The sequence below is a fragment of the Protopterus annectens genome, chromosome 17.part0 (assembly GCF_019279795.1).
Source record: "Protopterus annectens isolate FY-2018-M chromosome 17.part0, PAN1.0, whole genome shotgun sequence".
Lineage (NCBI taxonomy): Eukaryota > Metazoa > Chordata > Ceratodontiformes > Protopteridae > Protopterus > Protopterus annectens.
This window is the reverse complement of record NC_056751.1, coordinates 308,426,602-308,446,214: the sequence shown is the minus strand read 5'-3', so window position 1 is coordinate 308,446,214 and position 19,613 is coordinate 308,426,602. Positions and strand designations below refer to the sequence as shown.

The following is a 19,613-nucleotide window of genomic DNA, read 5'->3' as shown; positions in this document are numbered from 1 at the left end:
AGAGCTACCTTGGATAGTATGTATAATAGAGAATAAAAATAATAAGAAAATGGAAGAGAAAACTAATCGTCCAGTTCAGGATGGAAGAGGAGATTAAATGGGAGAGGCAAGTGCAATTTTAAAGTAAGGTGCCGGTCTTGGATTCAGTACAAAAAGGACACTGGATAGAAATACTAAAAAAATAGAGAATCGGAGGAGTTGTGTATATAGTATAAGTTTTTAATATTTAGACTGAAGTACTTTATATAAAAAAAAAAAAAAAAAAAAAAAACTTTCTCAATAGAAACCTGAGGGAAGTAACAAAAAGTGAACTCTGTGTGCACTAGTTTGTTACTGACTAAACTATGTATAATACTTAAGCCTAATAATGCAAACTTTAGAGGAAGATACTGTGTTCAAGCTAACTAGACCATGTTAGAAAATATATTGAGAAAACTACCTTTGGATTGTTAACACCTGTATAAAAGGTAAGTAATGAATAGGTTACCATTATTTTACTGAAAACAATTGCTAGTTGATTAAAACTGCACCATGCACTAAGACTACATAATGTTTGTATAGTTTGGTTAAACTAGATAATAAAAGAAATAATGTTTAAAATGTCATTAACTATTCTCTGAAAGAATAACACATTACAGGCTATAACTGTTCAACACAAGTCTACTGTATAAAAAAAGTTCTTCAGAACTAACTACAGCCATTCCCAATTCTCATTCTGTCAAATGACTCTTCTGCTGCTTTCTGAGGTTCTACTTACACTGTTTGTTGCAACAAATTCTCGGTGTCCATTTCTCAGATCAGGCATATACTTCTGTAACAGGGCCTTCTGTACTTTCCATATAGCTGGTGGCTCTCTCCCAGTCCTTAACGACCACTGTATTAAACAAAATAAAAATAAGAATTATCACTTGATCAGAACTGACCAAAATATTTGAGAAATGTTAAGATACTGTGCTACTCAAAAGCCATTTTGGTTAAACAGCTAACTGGTTATTTTATAAAGACTACTGAAAGCATTTAAGTTGTCTTATGACATCATGAAAAGTAAAAGCTAACAGTTTCAGAATTATTATCTATGCATGTGAATGTTATGGCACTCAGAAACATATCTGCCTGCTGGATCCAGCAATCTAATTCACGATCTGTCAATGGACAGTTACAGCACAATATTTTTCTCACTACAGAATGTTTTCTTTCCCTATAACATGTACTACATTGCTATATATAAAAAATTATCCAGCATTTCCTGTCTGTTCAACTCTGTGGTCTTTCTGCATTACACTTTGGCTTTCCTTGAAAATGTGTGACAATTCCTTTTACAGTTTTAACAGCACCTGGTGTATTACACTGATTACGGGGTCTGAATGGAGTGATGACAAACAAGCAAGCAAAGGACAGCAGCATTGCTGGAAATGAATACATCAACAAGTCTTGTTAAGTACCTTCACAAGATGTTCCCCATCTTTCACAAAATCTCACCAAGACGACACGATATATAAACTGAATTTTATATAGCATACATCATGGGCAGAAGTAAGTTAAAAAATTAGACAGCTGAGTGCACAAGTCCCAGAATAAAAAGTGCCCAATCCTGTAGGTGCTCTGGTGTCAGGACTGGCAAAAATGATGCTGTAGAACCTTCATGACACGGAAACATTCCTACAAGTTAGCTATGCCAGGCTCAGGGGAGGATAGCCTCCTGCTGTAGAAGTAGCAGTCCACGAAAATCACAAACTGACAGGCCAAAACAGCCATAAAGATGATACAGTGGACTACTGAGGATAAGAAAGAAATTATGCATTACTAGTATGCAAGACGTCCAGAATTTCCAGACAGATCAGGCTTGCACGTGCTCAGTATTTATATACTTGTGAAAGCCCCTACAAAGCTTCTTAAAGTTGTACATACACTGATCTACATCCACCCTCTTAAATAGATTGTCTTCAATGAAATGACATTAAAAAACAACATGCAATAATACTGACATTACAAACAATGTTCATGTCCAAGTTGCCATGCATCTGTAACATGGGTCTGGAAATACGACCTGATCTAGTAACATAGTATTCAGAATTGGGTTTAGCTTAGGTGAACAAATCGTATCAGGAACTTAGGGATTCATCTCAGGAACAAGGATATTTACTAGAACATCCTCAGGAACTGGAACACTGGACAATTCAGTCTGAGATGGTGTCTTTCTCACAGGCTCCAAACATCACCAACCCCCACGCAAGTACGGTAAAGGTGCAAGGCCCAAAAAAGCACAATGAAAAAACTCCACAAGCCAGCACACAATATAGCTCTCGTTCAAACTCGAAGTTAACTCAAATATAAACAGATTTTGTCCAGATTTGAAGCACATAAACATCAAGTCCGAACACCAATACGTGAAAAAAGCATACCTTATAGCTTTCATCAGTGCCAACTAAATGTGCTCTCAAAAAACCACATATAAATGAAAACAGTAAATTACCTCCACAATTCTACTGGTTAATTATACATGTTCATTAACCCATGGGGAAAACAAAGCCATTAATTTAATTATCCACATATGTTCCTCATAATTAAGATGATAATGTAGACCTTCCTGCTGCATATATTGTTCCTGAATTCTGTCAATAACAGTAAATGAAAATTTAGCAGTGGTATGTTTTAAACTATGCTTATATAGTGCATTTGTACTTCTGGCACACCCAATATCAGTGCTGAGATATCCTTAGTTTAAACAGATGTGATGTCTGTCCTACATAAAATGCTGGGCATGTACATTTGGCCATATATACCAGCCAACCACTGCTACAATTTCGATGAACCAAAATATCATAAACCTTGAACAATTTGGGGAAAGTGAAGGACTTTTGTTTTGGGACAAACTTACAAAAACTACAGTGTCCACAAGGATAGCATCCCATTAATTTGCTGCCATCCAATCTCATCTGTACACCATTTTGAACAGTTTTGTTCCCTTTCTTGTAATGATTAAACCAACCACTCATTCTTGCCTTTCCTGTATGAAAACCTATACTTGCCTGGTAATAATAATTTTACCCTATCATCCATTTGCAGTATATCCAATGTTGACATATGATATTCTGCAAAAAGCCAGTATTCATTCCAAAATCCATAAACCTAAGAGGTCATTATTGTGTCTGGTCTTTAACTCAATATTTGTATGTTTGATGTCTATGAACCTGTTGTACAGAAGATGCAGCCTGATGAATATTCCTGTTAGACTAACACCTGTTTTGAAACCTGGTTATCATACCTTTAACCTGTATATCAATCAGCCACTGTTGAAAATATTCTCTTAAGTCTCAAAACCTAGGTACTGTGGTACAGAAATGGACAGACATCAAAAGTTACAAATTCCATATAAACTCTTCTTGTGATTCCACAATGTATAATCTCGGTTCTGGGCAAATACTCTTAACCCCAATCTGATCATAACATTTGCATTTTCTCTGTCTCTCCTTCAGTAATGGACTCAGTGGTTTGCTAGACTTTTTGTAAGACTTCTTGGCTTGGTGTTTCTTTAACAGATGTGCTTTCACAAATCTGTTATTTTTAGCACTTGGAACCAATAAACTACTGCGGAATGGTAATGTAGTTCTGGTTTCTCTCGACAAACATCTCTGGACAGGTGAACCAAGATATTTATCATGAGGAACATTTCTGAGATTCAAGAGATTCAGGAAAATATCACTATTACCTCGTTTTGACTTCTCTAGTAACTGTTTTGCACTTTGAACTGCACGTTCTGCCAAACTATTTGACTACTCATGTTACACGTAGTCCTGAATAGCTGCAAAGTCCCACTCTTCGGCGAATCTTTTGATTTGCTGGCTAGTAAACTGTACCACTGTCATAAATAACTTTACGTGGACTACCATGGACTGCAAAATAATGCTTCACCTTAGTAATGACAGTAGGGGATGCTAGGTTAGGAAACAGGTCAATCTCAAACCAGCTGGAATAAGAGTCTACTAACATTAAGTAATGTTGACCATTCCACTCGAAAATATCAGTGGTTACTGTCGACCAAGGTAGTTCAGGAATCTGGTTTAGCTGAAGTGGTTCCTTCTGTTGAAATAGCTTTGTACTATTACATACAGAACAAGATGAAGGTACTCTCTCAATGCCTTGTGACACAGACGGCCAAAACACTAGTCCTCTCACCCTCGTTTTTGTAGGATCGGTTCCTGGGTGGCCAAGATGCCAATTAAATCAAAAGGTGCTTCAACAAAGTATTAGTTTAAGAGTGTGCACACTTATGCACCCAGCTTAATGTACTTTTTTTTTATTTTTTATATTTTTTCCCTTAACAGATTTGTTCATTTTTCAATTGAATTGTACAGGTTATACATCACATTAAAGGTGGGAAAGGTTTTGAAGCGATTTATTGTGGTCTCATTTTTATATCACAAAAACCTGGCATTTTAACAGGGGTGTGTAAACTTTTTATATCCACTGTACATCATTGTGTCAGCTCTCTAAGGAGTGCTGCTAGTTGGCTTAAATCTGGAATGAACTTGCCTAGGCAGTTAACTATGCCAAGGAAGTGTTGAAGGGCTTGAACATTGTCTGCAGCAGGCATCTCAAGAATAGCTGTAAAGGGTCTGGTTGTAAGCCTGAACTGGTAAATAACCAAGATAAGTGACTTCTCGTAGCCTGAACTTGCACTTCTTAGGATTTGGCTTAAGATTCACTAGACAAGCTCTTTATAAAACTTCCTTGAAGTTTCTGTCATGCTCATCTTCACCATTACCCCCTACTAGAATATCATCTACTATAATAGCACAGGTACCCACAATAAATTTGCTCCACTGCACGCTGAAAGACTTCACTGGCAGAATGTATCCCAAATGGCATTCACAAAAATCTGTACCTGCCAAACTGAGCACTGAACGTAGTAAGTAGAAAGGACTTCTTATCGAGCAAAATTTGCAAAAATGAACACACTGCATCTACGACAAAAAACAGTGGCATTTGGCATCAGTGCTGCAACTTCGACTGTATGCATTAGATGATGTCTTTTCAGTGCTTTGCTCAAATCTCGTGAATCAATACATATTCTGATATCATCTGAGCTTTTCTTAAAAGCTACCAACAAGGAAGATACCCATTCAGTTGGGGATGAAGAACCAAATGGACAAACACCACCTTGTTGCACCATTTTATCTAGCTTGGCTTTGTGTTCTACATAGCTACTGGAACTTTTTGAGCTGGTCTGACAACTGGAATGACACCTGTGTCTAACTTCAAGGATAAACAACTGGAAGCTTGCCTAGTTTGTCTTCAAAAAGATCAGCATACGTAGAGAAAATATACTGGGTGAAATTAGAACAGTGGTATTTTAAGCTAACATGATGGACTTCCTTATTAAATGAAAGCTGTCCCATTTTCATACCGTCTCTGAGCCCTAATGACTGTACGTGCCTTTTGACCACATAAAATAAGTCGCAGCTTCTCCCAGCAGAGTAACATGAAAGTACTACTGAGCCTTCCAAATGAATCTCTTCACCACCAAAAGCAACAAGCTTCACACACTTTGCCAAATCAAGTTTCTCAGCAGCACATACTCTAGCAAATATTTCTGCTGACATAACACTGCACTTTGAAGCTGTGTCAGCTTTGAGCTCTATCGGTCTTCCATTCATCCGAACAGTACAAAATACTTCATTCTTTGCCCTTAAATCTACCGCACTGACTGTTTCATGAAGCAGTGACACACCATCAACAAAGAGTACAGTTGCAGCTTTCTAAATTACCTTGTTTTTAGGAAGGTTCCCTTTTAATATAAATGTGTACCTCTTGATATACAAAACCTTTTGACATGATTCCACTTATTACATTTGTGACAGTGCTGACCATAAGCTAAACACTTTTCTCCTTTAGGCTCATGACTTCCTCCACAATTACGGCAGTTGGCTATGAAACTGGGTGAGGCACATGCTTTGAATTTGCTGACTCACCCTTAAGCTTCACTGAGACTTGTACAGTTTCCAGAGCATAGACAGTACAGTTGTGTACACGTACCATAAATGTAGATGTTAAGAGTGTATTCACTGTTGTAGTCATTACATTTGGGTAATCTGCTGGCAGGTTGCCCTCAGTCGGCCTTGATTAACAAAGTCTTGGGTCCTGCTTCGGTTGCTGTCCCTTCTTCCATGTCGTCAGGGGGTATAAAACATGCAGCCGACGCCATTACATCAGTTTTTCTTGCCCCAGATGTCAGGTGTCCCCCTAATGGGGAGCAAATAAAATTAAAAATACAAAATTATACCTCCAACCAAAAGCACACACACCAAAAAGGCTTTTAAGCATAGTAAAGGAAAGTAGAGGTATAGCCAGGGAACAGTAGGGTGCTGGAGGGAGGGCAACCAAGACTGCAACAGTGAATACACTTGAACATCTATATTTATGGTATGTGTACACAACTGTACTATGTTATTCGTGTTTCACTGTTGCAGTCATTACATATGGGTAGATTCCCAAAGCTATGATTGGGAGGAGAAATTTATACAGCATTACGGCCAGCTATAAGGCCCTGCAAGACAGCAGTGGCAAAGCCAGCTCTGGATTTAGAAAAAATTGGTAAATGATGATGCTTGATGAAAGTATGAACAGAACTCCAGGTAGCAGCTTCTAGAATATCCCTGGTTGGAACACCTCTGAGAAAGGCTGCAGAAGTAGGTGCAGCCCTGGTGGAGTGAGATCTGATTCCCTGGGGGATAGGTTTTCCATGGTGCTTATATAGCAGAAATGAATGCAATGGCTTATCCATTTAGAAATGGTTTGTTTTGAAATAGCCTTCCCCTCTGCCCCTGCAGCAAATGCTACCAGCAATTTTTCAGATTTCCTTCGAGATTTAGTCCTGTCCAAGTAGAATCTAAGTTGTCTGTGCACATCCATGGAATGCAGAATCCGTTCCCCTTTGTTCTGTGGATTGGGAAAGAAGGCTGGCAAATTAATGGACTGATTAAGAGCCACACTGGAAACCACCTCAGGTATGAAGGATGGACTGGTCCTGAGAGATACCCTATCCACATGAAAGACACCACTGCCATAAGGTCCTGTAATTCAGATATCCTTCTAGCTGAAGTGATTGCTAAAAGGAAAGCTGTTTTCAAAGAAAGAAATTTTAAGTCTGCAGTAGCAGCTGGCTCGAAAAGGGGTAGAGTGAGTTTCTCCAAAACAAAGTTAAGGCAGGGGTAGGAGCTCTCCTGGGGGGGGTCTCAAGTTTTTTGCCCCTCTGAGATACTGCTTGAGCAGAGGATGAAAGAAGAGGGGTGGTTCTGTGTTATAGTGAGCTGAAATAGCTGAGGCGTGGATTTTAATGGAGGAAAAAGACAAGCCCTTGGGAAGCATCTCAGTTAAGTATTGCAAAATCTGAGGTAAATTGGGCGCTGCTGTGCTCATCCCTAAAGACTGGTTCCAGCCACAGAATGTTTTCCATTTGTCAGCATAAGAATGTTTTCCATTTGTCAGCATAAGATTTTCTAGTACTAGGTCTCCTCGCCTCCAAGATGACATCCATCACAGGTTTGTTGAGGGATGATGAGAGTGAATTTAAGAGATTAGCCAGGCTTGTAAGGCTCAATGTTGGAAGCTGAGGGTGCAGAATTTGGTTCTCCTGCTGAGACAGCAGGGAAGGGGTCTGTGGCAGGTGCCATGGAGATTTGTGACACACTGCGCAGGAAGGGGTACCAGTGTTGGCGCGGCCAGTCTGGAGCAATCAAAATCATCCTTGGTTTGCCCTGTTTGACTTTTAGTAGAACTTTGGAGAGCAGAGGCAGAGGGGGAAAGGCATAGACTGATAGGTTTTTCCAGCTGAATGACAGAACAACCACTTTCCAGGCTTGTTTGTGGGGAGTCCTTGTGCAAAACTTGTCCAACTGGTAGTTCTGGGTGGAGGCAAATAGATCTATGTCTGGGCTCCCCATTCACTTGTCAACATGTTGAAAATCTGTGGTTCCAGTTTCCACTTGTGTGGGTCCATGAGGTTTCTGCTTAGCCCGTCTGCCAGTGTATTAAATTTTCCTGGCAGGAATTGAGCTTGTAGGTGCACTTGGTAGCTCAAGGCTGTGTTCCACAATGCCATGGCTAGTCTGCAGAGGGGGTAGGAATGTGTACCCCCTGCTTATGTACCACATAACCGTGTTGTCCATCTTTACCATTAGTTGTCCTGGAACAATGTAGTCCTTGAAGGCTGTCAGAGCATTCTGTACAGCTAATATCTCTTTTTGATTGATATGTAGGTGCCTTTGATTTGAGTTCCATTTGCCCTGAATGCACTTCCCTGCCAGGTGAGCCCCCCATGCATAGTCTGATGCATCTATAGTTAGGGTTTGGGTGGCAGAGGGTAGTGTGAATGGTAGTCCCTTGTTTTGGTGGCAGGTCTCTGCCCACCACAGAAACTCCAGGCATAAGCAAGGTATGATAGGAATCATTGTTTCCAGGCTGTGACAATGTTGACTCCATAGACATTTTAGATACCACTGTAGTTTCCTCATATACAGTCTTGCATATGGAATTAGAAGAATGCAGGAGGCCATGAACCCCAAAGCTTGCAGTATTTGTCTTGCAGATAGCAGGGTTTTTGTGGCCACTTGTTTGAAGTAGGTTATCAAATGAATTTGCTTCTCTGGCGTGAGGCAAGCCATCTGGGCAGTTGTATTCAAGCTTGCCCCCAAGAATGTAATCTGTTGACAAGGTACCAGTTGTGATTTATTTTTGTTTATGGTGTACCCCAGACAAGTTAGAACCCTTTTTACAAATGTCAAATGATTTAAAAGTATGGCCTGGTTTTCTGCCTGAATTAGACAATCGTCCAGGTATGGATATATTTGAATATTTCTTTGTCTGCAAAATGCAATTACTGGAGCCAAGCACTTTGTGAAGACCCTGGGCACAGTAGATAAGCCAAAGGGCAGTGCAGAGAACTGATAATGCAAGTAGCCTGCTTTGAAGCGTAGGTATCTTCTGCAAGATTCCCCGATTGGGATGTGCAGGTATGCTTCTTTTAATTCTAGAGTTGCCAACCAGGCATCCTTGCTAGCATAGGAAGTCACTGGTGAAGAGTCAGCATCTTGAATTTTGGAATCTCCAGAAAGGTGTTCAGAGTAAACAGGTCCAGGATTGGAAGCCATGATTTGTCTTTTCTGGGTACCAGAAAAAGCCTGGAATACAAACCTTGTCCCTTTTCCTCTTCTGGTACCAGTTGAATAGCCCCCATGTTTAAGAGGGAAAGTACTTGTTTTTGAGCCTCTGCCCACTGTTTTGGGGGTGGTCTGGCCACCTGTTTGGTGTTGGCAACGTGTGGAAATGAAATCTGTATCCCTGGGACACTATATTTAAAACCCATTTGTCCTTGGTTATGAGTTCCCAGTTCATTGCATAAAGAGCAATCTTTCCTCCCAAAGGGGCAGTTAAAAGATAAGTGCTTGGAAATTTTAAAAGGAAGTCATTGAGACTGTTTACCATAGGGGGGTATCTTGTTATTTCCAGATTTGGAAGTGGAAGCCCCCACTGCTTAGATCTGAGAGTCCCCTGGGACTGAAACCTGGGGTTTTTGCTGTGTCTGGGCTTGGCTTGAGAAGATCTGGAAGGGGCTGGAAAGGACCAATTCTTAGTAGGCCAGTGCCTACTAAACTTTGGAGGTTGCACTTGTACGAAATCTTTAACAGTCTGCATAGATTTAGCTTTATCTTCCATCTTTTTTAAAACGTCTTCAGCCTTATTGCCAAACAGGCGGTCCTGATTTAAAAGAGCATCCAACAATTTAGCTTTAACATGATCAGGCAAAGATTGCTCATTAAGCCAAGCATGCATTCTAAGCACAGACCCAGTAACAGCAGCCCTGCAGAAGGCCTCTAAAGAATCAAAACCACATTGCAAAGTATGTTTTCCAACTTGTTTAGCAGAATGCATTAAATCCTGCAAATCTTTACTTTCCACACAAACAGGAATCAACATCATTTTCTGTTTAAGCAGTCCAATAATATACTGTTGATATTTTAACATATGAAATTGGCAGTTTAAAGCTCTGATTGCCAAGACTGCAGAAGTATAAACTTTTTTACCCCATCTATCCAGTGCCCTGGAGTCTCTATCAGAAGGGGTAGGATTTTTAGCAGTAGAAGCCTTAATGCCCTTGGGCCCCTGAGAAATGGTTTCTGGATATGCAACAGGATTTTTGAAAAGGAACTTGTGGGACTCAAGAACCCTGTAGTATCTGTCAGGTTTACTAGGAGCCAGAGGCAGGGAATCAGGGGCCAAACAGTATTCCGAGAACACACAATCAACAATATACAGGAGATATAGCCAAAGGCCTATGCTGAGGTAAAAGAAGGAAATCCCCAAACCTCTTTTTTGAATCAGAAAATTCCTGACTTTCCCAGTGGAAATGCTCCCTTAAAGTATGTAAAGTTTCCCCAAAAGAAAAATCCTCAGGAAGGGAAGCAGAGGGAATAGAATCATCTGCATCAGAATCCTCATAAGTAGGTATAGACAAATCCAGGTCATTAGAAGAGTCAAAAGAAACATAATCCTGATCAGAAGATTCATAATCAAGCTCAGGCCTAGGCCTCTTAGAGGGGGGTGTTGACTACCCCTGATTAGAGTAATTAGATCTTCAGCCATTTTGAAGGCGGTGTCAATTTAATATGCAAGTCTGTAGGCCTGAATACACCCTCAGAAGCCAGTGCCTGCATAGTGGCTCCAGACCCATCCAAGGTAGAGAGATCTGCGGGTTCCATAGATGAAGCATCTCACGGCATACCGGACTCCGAATGGGTCTCAGTAGAGACCTGCAAATCAGTAGTAGCGGGAATCAGGGGCTGCAAAAGCGCCTCACTGAGTACCGGCATACTGGCGACTGGCTTAGGAGAAGCATCGTCGGCAGTTTTGGACCTCGGCGGCCTGTCTCTGTCTTTAACTTTGTGTTTTTTCGGAATCCCGGTAGTCGAATGGCTAACCAACATTTCTGGATAATTAAACCGAGAACCAAAATATTTAGAGGCAAAAATGTACCGACGACGGATAGTGCGCTGATTAAATAAAGCACAAAACAGACAGCAAGGTATGTCGTGGTCAGGGCCTAGGCATGGAAAACAGTACGAATGAAAATCTTTATGAGGTATTTGCTTTCCACAAGTAATGCAATTATTAACTTTTACTGACATCGGTAAGGAGCAAGAAAATGTTTCCCTAACGGGGTACTTAGCTTTAAGTTGAAGACTTCGGTTCTGAAACTCGAAAATGAAAATTTCAGGAGTCGGCCAACCGGCACTTGTGAACTGCTTCTGCTTCGGGCACCACACGGCAAGAAAGACTGATGTAATGGCATCGGCTGCATGTTTTATACCCCTGACTGACGTCATGGAAGAAGGGACAGCAACCGACACAGGACCCAAGACTTTGTTAATCAGGCCGACTGAGGGCAACCTTGCCAGCAGATTACCCAAACCTAATGACTGCAACAGTGAAACACAAAGAACATCTTGCTAGAAAGCTACTACGGGGTTTCCTTGTGAGTGTTACAGTGGTTTACAGTTGCAGCCATGTGCTTGGACCCGTTTCTGTTAACCACGTGCTGTACATTATCAAAGTTACGCAAAGCTTGCGTCTCTCATTTGTAAGCATATAAAGAAGTTATGCCCTCACCATAACGTTCCATCTGAGTAGTTAGACTTCATTTGTCATCAACCTGTGGGTTTCGAATCCGATATGGATGCGAGCCGGCAGCTTTCCAAGCTAAGATCAGAGTTCCAAGCTCCTCCCCCTTAACCATAACTACACTGCAACCTCCTTCCAACCCTCAGATCGAGTTTGCCACCCACAGAGTGACACACATCAACCCAAGAGACATAACCTGACTGATCACACAGACTACGCTCACAAGACCCAGAAAGTCCGAGTCCAAGGCTATCACAAACCACTAAGGTCAGGGGGTAGGAAGGAGGAACGTTTGATGACAAAGTCAAACTACTCAGATGGAACTTTGTGGTGAGTACATAACTTCCTTATCTGAAGTAGTTAACTTAATTTGGTCATCAACCTGTGTGACAGAGTCCCCAGCTACCAAAGACCTTGGGAGGCCCTTAAGGAAGGATATTCCGGAGCACTGCAGAACCAAAAGAAGCCCTTCCTCTTAGATACCCTGTCCAACTTATAATGAGTAATAAAAGTGTGAGAGGAAGCCCAGGTAGCCACTGAACAAATGTCATCCAGAGAAACTGTGGACCAGAAAGCAGCAGAAGTAGTCACAGAAGGAATAGAAGGAGCATGAACCCTGTCTGGTTCTGGTAATACATGATCCTTGTACACTTGCAAAATACAAAGTGAAATCCATCTAGCACGCGTCACCTTTGAAACTGGTATCCCCAAAAAGGGCTTGGCAAAGGAAACAAATAACTGATTTACTGAAGGGCTTAGTCCTATGTAAATAAAAGTGTAACTGTCTGTGGACATCCAGCAAATGAAGCTTGTATTCCCCGTTATTTTGAAGGTTAGGGAAGAGTACTGGGAGATTAATAGACTGATTGATATTTGACTCTGAAGCGACTTTAGGGAGGAAAGAAGGGTTTGTCCTTAGAGACACCCAATCCTTATGAAAAACTAAGTATGGGGATTTCATACACAAGGCTTGAAGTTCAGACACTCTCCTAGCGAGGTGATAGCAACCAGAAAGGCTGTCTTCCACTACAAGAATTTTAAACCAACTGACGCTGCGGGTTCAAACGGAGGCACAAGTAAGGCCTAAAGAACCAAGGTCAAATCCCACGGAGGGAGAAGGATGCTTAATCGGAGGTCTCAGCAAAAAGGTGCCTTTGATGAAGGTCTTACAAATCCTAGAAGCAGCTAGTGAACCTGAATTTTCTCCTACATGAAAATGGGATATAGCCGCCAACTGGACCTTAACAGTGGAAGAGCTGGCCCCCTGTTGGAAAATCTGAGACAGAAATTCTAATACTGCTGGAACTGGGGTGGCAAAACAGATCCAAATCTTTCTGAGAAGCCCAACTGGAGAAACGCTTCCGTTTACTACAGTACACCTTTCGGGTGAAGGACTTGTGGGTCGCCACCAAAATGGACTCAACAGGAGAAGAGAGTCCGGGAGTCCTGACAATTAGTGCAACTGGAGCAACCAAGCAGTAAGCTTTAGGCTGTCCAGATTTGGGGGAGGAATTCCACAGGAATGACAAATGAGACCCGGAATGGGATCTAATATCCAGGGTGAAGCTACTAGATGAGACCGTAGGCAAGGGAACCAAACTTGACAAAGCCAGAATGGGGCTATGAGGATAATCCTGCTCTCCAACCGACGAGCTTTCTGCAAGAATTTTGACATTAGAGATAGCGGGGGATACACATAAAGAAGACCAGGTGGTCAAGCATGGACAAGAGCATTGCTGGGGGCTTCCCCCTGAGGGGAAATCAGAGAGAAACTTACTGTACTTCGCATTGGACAGCGATGTGAAGAGATCGCAGCAAGGCTGACCCCACTTGAGAAAGACCTGTTCTGCTACACAAGGGTTCAGAGACCACTTGTAGGATAAAAGGATAGCCCTGCTCAGTTTGCCCACCAAAATGTTGGACAGACCCGGAATGTGCATTGCTATCAGAAAACGGTTGGTGGAGATCGCTCATTCCCACACACTCATGGTCTCTCGGCAAAGCGGACAGGACTTGGTTCCCCCGTTTGTTGATATACCAGACCACTTACATATTGTCTGAATGAACTGCAATCGTTCCCAGAGGGAGAGAGCCATGAAGGGCCTGCAACGCTAGAAGGACCGCCCTCAACTCTAGAACACTGCTATGCAGAAGGGTCTCGTTCGGGGACCACATGCCTTGGACAGTCCTGCCCGAGCAATGGCCACCATGGATTGGGGTGGGGTCGCAAATAAAGGGGCATCCTTCTCAAAGATCCTGGGATTGAAGCCACCAGATGAGGGAAGTTTTGTATACCTTGCGTACAGGAATCGAGTAACAAGGGCTGGTATAACAGTGACCACTGAACTTGTAACGTCCACTGAGACACTCATGTGCAGATGTGTGCAAGAAACCAGATTTATAGCTGCTGCCATGGACCTGCCAAAAACTAAAGAATGAAAATCTGAGTAGTTTACAAGAATTCAAGCAACTTAAAACATTTATTGGAAAATGGTACTAACCAAGAAGTTCAAAGACGGAGAAAAAGGAAGGGAACATTCAAATGTGGACATAGTCAACAATGTGCATACATTAGCAATGCATTAAGTGTATATTTGGAAAGAAGGGGAATCACCCTGGAAGGGAAGGATTTCAATAATTGTGAATCCTCTGGGCTTGTATATTTAGCGAAATGTCAAACCTGTGAAGCATTCTATATAGGGAAGACAGAGCGTAAGCTCAAGAGAAGAGTGTATGAACATATGTATGACCTAAAAACAGAGACTAATGCCTTGTACAAACACAAACAAAGCTGCGAAAATGCATACTATATATTTTTTGTGTTAGAAAGGGTGGAAAAGAGTGGCAGAGGGGATTTATGGGAGGAATGTTTAGAGTACAGAGAATTATGGTGGCAGATCACTTTGGAGGCTAATAAGCCACCGGATCTCAATGACCACATCTCAATAGACCCATTATTAAAATTGAGAGCAGCAAAACTGTGATACACATTTGCACTTTATGTTGAAACTTATGTTTTTATATATGCCTTCCAGTAGTTACAGTTGGTGTTTAATTCTTTTTCAAAAGAAGTATTTTTATTAAAAAGTTTTTTCTGTAATATGTTACAAACAAGTTTAACACCTTTGATAAATGCAGTTATTTTTTCCTTGTTCTTAACATTCTTTTAACTGAGTGATGCTATTCAATTTGCCTCTTGACTGTATAATTCAGTTTTTATAAGTTTTTGTAATTTCATGATTCATCTACTACATGGAGAATCAAGTTCATTTAAAGTAAATATTCAAGCTGGTAATTTTTAGTTTTAATAATGGGTTTCTAATGGAATTTTAACCTTATAATTTATTCTTTGAAGTCAAGTGTTTTAAAGAATTTTTTATTCAACACATTTTTATTCATGGTTTCATTGTAATATTAAATGTGTTTTAATTGTGGTAACAGAGATACAAGAAAAGTTTGTTTTTAAATAAATTTTCTGCGGTGGTGGTGCGGTAGCGTTGTCGCCTCACAGTTAGATGCTGCACGTTCGATTCTCAGTTAGAGCATCTTCTGTGTGTAGACATGCATGAATGGGTGTTCCTTCATTGAAGGTTGTGCGTTAGGCCCGGCAAGCCAGCACGTAAAAATCTACTGCCAATCATTAGCGGACCGGAGTTCCGCTGTGGCGACCCGAAAGACAGTTTAATTCATTAATCTAACTAATGTAATTAAGTAAATTGTATAAAAGTGTCAGTATTTATGTGCTGTATTTCTGTGGAATAAAGTGAGATGAAGTGTATTGCGCCATCCGTGGTGTTTTTTTACAATTTTCTAAGCTTGCCCTGCTCAGGGCTTTATTGTTTTGTCTGAAAAGCTGCTTCGTTTTGTGGATTACAAGTCTGAAGAAGTGCCAATACATGGAGGGTCAGATTCTGAAGTCAGTCTGGAATCAAAAATACCTTGGCCTGGAGAGAATGTATTCTTAACCCTATGAAGTCCAGAATCTGAACAGGCTGAAGAGAGGACTTCACAAGGTTTATTGTGATACCCAGTAAATTTGACAGCTGAAGGAAAGAATTTCAGGCTTGAACAAGTCGATGCCTGGAGGGGGCGGTGAAGAGCCAATCGTCCAGGTACAGAAAGACCTGAATGCCCTGAAGCCTCCGGTGGGCCGCTACAACTGCCATGACCTTGGTAAACACCCTGGGGGCTGTGGTGAGACCGAAGGGAAGGACCCTGAACTAGTAGTAACTGGCTCCATGCCAAAAGCGGAGAAAACTCCTGGATCGCCTGTCCATCATAATGTGGTAGTATGCATCCTTGAGGTCTACAGAGCACATGCAGTCTTCCTCCTGCAAGAATGGCAGGATGGATTGTAAGGTGACCATATGGAACTTATCCTTGGCAACAGACAAGTTCAACGTGGATAGATCGAGAATCAGCCTCAAATCCCCCATCTTTTTTTGGCACCAAAAAGAACCTGGAATAGATGCCTGATCCGGACTGGTCTGGGGGGGGGGGGGACAAGCTGGACTGCTATCTTGTTTAGCAGCTTTTCTATTTCCAAAGCTGCCACCTCCCTTTGAGCGGGTGGAACGTCTGGGAGGTACTTTGGAGGTAAGGGTCTGGTTAGAAAGGGAATGGAATAACCTCTGGATATTATCCGAAGCACCCAGTGGTCTGACGTTTTGGACTCCCATTGAGCTAGGTGCTTCGAAAAATGCCAGACTGCCTCCAGAGTGGAGCAGTCGGGCAACCCCTCAGGGCTGCTGCACGGGTTGATCTGAAAACGGTTCCCGTGACCCGAAATTCTTCAGTCCCCCTCTGCCTCTAGGGGAAAAGGAATCCAGAGTGTCCCTGGAATGCTGAGACTTCCGGAACCACGTCGTCTTTTGCCTTCCCCGATTCCTGGAAAAGGACCTTTGAGGGTTAGAGAAGCAGATCCAGACGGTCAACAGCGCCTTCCCGTCCTTCTCACTCTGAACTAGCGCATCTCGGACAGTCTTCCCAAACAGGGTCAAACTGTCAAAAGGGACATTCGAAGGACACCTTGAAAGGTTCTGAAAAATCACAAAGCCGGAGCCACGCGTTGGGCCTCATGGCAATGCCGGACCCGGCCGCCCTAGCGGCTCCCTCAGTGGCATGACAGAGTAAGCAAATGGACGTGTTCGTCACCGACTTAAGAGTGGCCATACGTGCCAAGAATGAGCATTTATCCGCGGACGAAATGGGCTCAGTCGATCCATCGTCCTAGACTCCTCGCCTGGAGAATGGGCAGAGGAACTCTCCTGTGCAAGTTCCAGTTCCTTTTTAGTGGCCGCCACCACAATGCCATCAACTGGGGAACCCTTACTCCAAGCAGGCTTGTCCGTATGAGGGCTCAAAATCTTGTCTGGCCATTTAGGTATAGGTTCTACAGTGTCTAGCTCCTTCCAAGCTCTGGTGGTAATGAGGTCCACCAGAGGATCAGCCGGGGGGAACACCCAAGAGGTAGATGGGCCTGCGTTGAATGCCTCCAGGAATACAGACTTGTCCGAGGAAGGCTTTTGGGCAGACCAACCTCCCCTCTGATGGTGGATTTCCATTATGTCTCCAAAGGAGACATCTTCGGAAGGTGATCCAGGGCAGCCTTCCTCCAAGTCGGTATCTTCTGTGAGGGACTAGGGGGGAGTCCATGTGCCTCCTCTTGTACTTGCATTTGCGAAGGACCTCCTCGGGGGGCTCTCCGGGGAGGGCTCACAAACAGCTTCATATTCCTTGAGGGGAACTGTCTGGGGCGTATCAGACACAGGCTGCCCCTGGGAGGACTGAATGACAAAACACACTCAGCAGCGAGGGAGCTGGGACGGACTCAGAGGAAAGAGTGAGGGGGTCTCGATCCTCCTGAGAAAACCCTCTACACGTCAAAGGGGAACAGCCTTCTCTGAAACTAGCAGGACAAGTAACCGTGCCCCTCGGATCCGACGAAGGGACCGGAGCCGAATCCGGAACAGACGAACCCAGAGGAATGGTATGTCCAGACTATAAAGGAGATGGTGACACACTCATCCCCCCCAGATCCGACGCCCAAATCATGGCTCCGAAAGCTCGGATCAGACATCGGATCCAACAAACTCGAGGGCATGGCTGGTGTAGAGATTGGAGGAACCATCAGCTCCAACCCCCTGACTCCAGGGCTCCTCAGATCCAGGGACTCAAACCCAGGGATGGATCTGAGAAGGCGCTATCGGGGCAAACATCGGAGCCAAACTCCCTGCTCCGGCAGGAGGGGGAGCCAGCAACACTCCCATCTGCAACAGAGTCTGTAAAAACCTTATCATCCGGTCCATGTCAGCCTCCGCGAGGCTTCTTGTGGATATGGAGGACGCCACCGACACCGGCCAGGAGGGCCGATGCAAGGATGACCTCGAAGCAAGCAGAACCTCCTCCTCCAGCTCCGGAGAAAATCTAGGGGAATGGAGTAGAGGAAAAGACGGCTTAGGAGTATTGTCTGGGGTAGTGACCACTTTAACAGGAGGACCCGAAGGATCCGAAGGGTCCGCCGGTGTCTTACAATCCCTATCTTTGTGTCTCTCTCTCTTTTTCTCTGTCTTTCTCCCTACGCTTCTCCTTACTGGCCTCTTTGTCACCCTGTTTAGAAAAAGGAGTGCGAGTCCCGGACTGGAGAGAAGAACCAGAAGCTGATACGGTCACAGACGTGGAAGAAGCAGCAGATTCTGCTGGGAGAAGCCCAGCCAATATTAACTTTGCCCTGCAGTCCTGCAGGGCCCGTGGATTAAAGACTGCACAAATTTTGCAGCCCGAGGAAAGGTGGGGAACCCCTAAACACATGACACAGAGTGTGGCCATCAGCTGGGGACAACTTATGGCCACACTCAGTGCATTTGGAGAAAGTCGGCTTTTGAGGGTCCAACATCTCAACTCCCACAACAAAAAGACTAACTAAAGCCCTACCTAAACACACACACACAGCAAAGGCGGGAAAGGGAGGCCTACACTAACTACAAAACACAAAGTTTTACTACTATTTTTTTTTTTTTTTTAACAGAAACCCGAGGGGAGGAAAAAAGGGAAGGTAAATACTACCCACGCACACAAAACTGACTTTTGCACAGTTAAAGAGGAAAAATCCCACCCTACCTGCCTGAAGCTCAGAGATCACGTCTTGGTGAAGCCGCGGAAAATGAGATCCGAGGGTTGGAAGGAGGTTGCAGTGTAGTATGGGGTAAGGGGGAGGAACTTGGAGCTCGGATCTTAGCTTGGAAAGCTGCCGGCTCGGATCCATATCGGATCCAAAACCCACAGGTTGATGACCAAATGAAGTTAACTACTTCAGATGTGTGTTTTTCTGTAAGCTCACATCTGAAAAATCTCAATGGCCTTATTCAAAGTTAAATCATTGTCATGATGCAAAATCTCTCACAGCATCATCTTGAATACCACACACAAGTCTTATCAACTCATCCCTAAAACCACCAAATCTGCAAGTCTAAGCCTTGTTTCTCAAATCAGTTATATATGCTGCAAAAGTTTCACCAGGCTTTTAATCCCTTGTGTAAAATAAGTGCCTTTCCATTGTATCATTCATTTCGGGGTTACAAATTTTTCTAACTTTACATTTTAAGCACTCCCCTGATTCAGCTGGTACAACTATATGACTGCTTTCCCCCTCTCCTGAAAAGACAGCAGGTGCACACACAAATAAATTCTCCCTTTCTATGGCTTCTGAACCAACTAAATTAAGCAGAAAAAATGCCTTTGTACAGTCATCTATCAAAAAATGCAGCCTGTATGAAAATACCATACTCTTGCTCAAACACTCTCCAGTTCTCTGCAATATTACGGTCAAACACAAGAGTTGGTTAACAAAATCAGTCTGCCATGCCAACACAATATGTCAAAACACAATGAAAAATACGGCCCTTGTAATTATGTCTGAACATGCACACAGCTAGCAC

At 42.9% G+C, this 19,613-nt stretch overlaps 1 protein-coding gene across 1 annotated transcript in view; it reads right to left on the bottom strand.

Annotated features, from left to right (window-relative positions):
- The window catches only part of QSER1 (glutamine and serine rich 1), a gene marked incomplete at its 5' end in the record, with an annotated part of 2,529,639 nt that overhangs the window by 2,273,108 nt on the left and 236,918 nt on the right, over positions 1 to 19,613 (bottom strand). Inside the window, one exon of the mRNA XM_044059174.1 lies at positions 758 to 874. Within this exon, the coding sequence (XP_043915109.1) occupies positions 758 to 874 (117 nt within the window). The remainder of the gene's footprint in view (positions 1 to 757; positions 875 to 19,613) is intronic.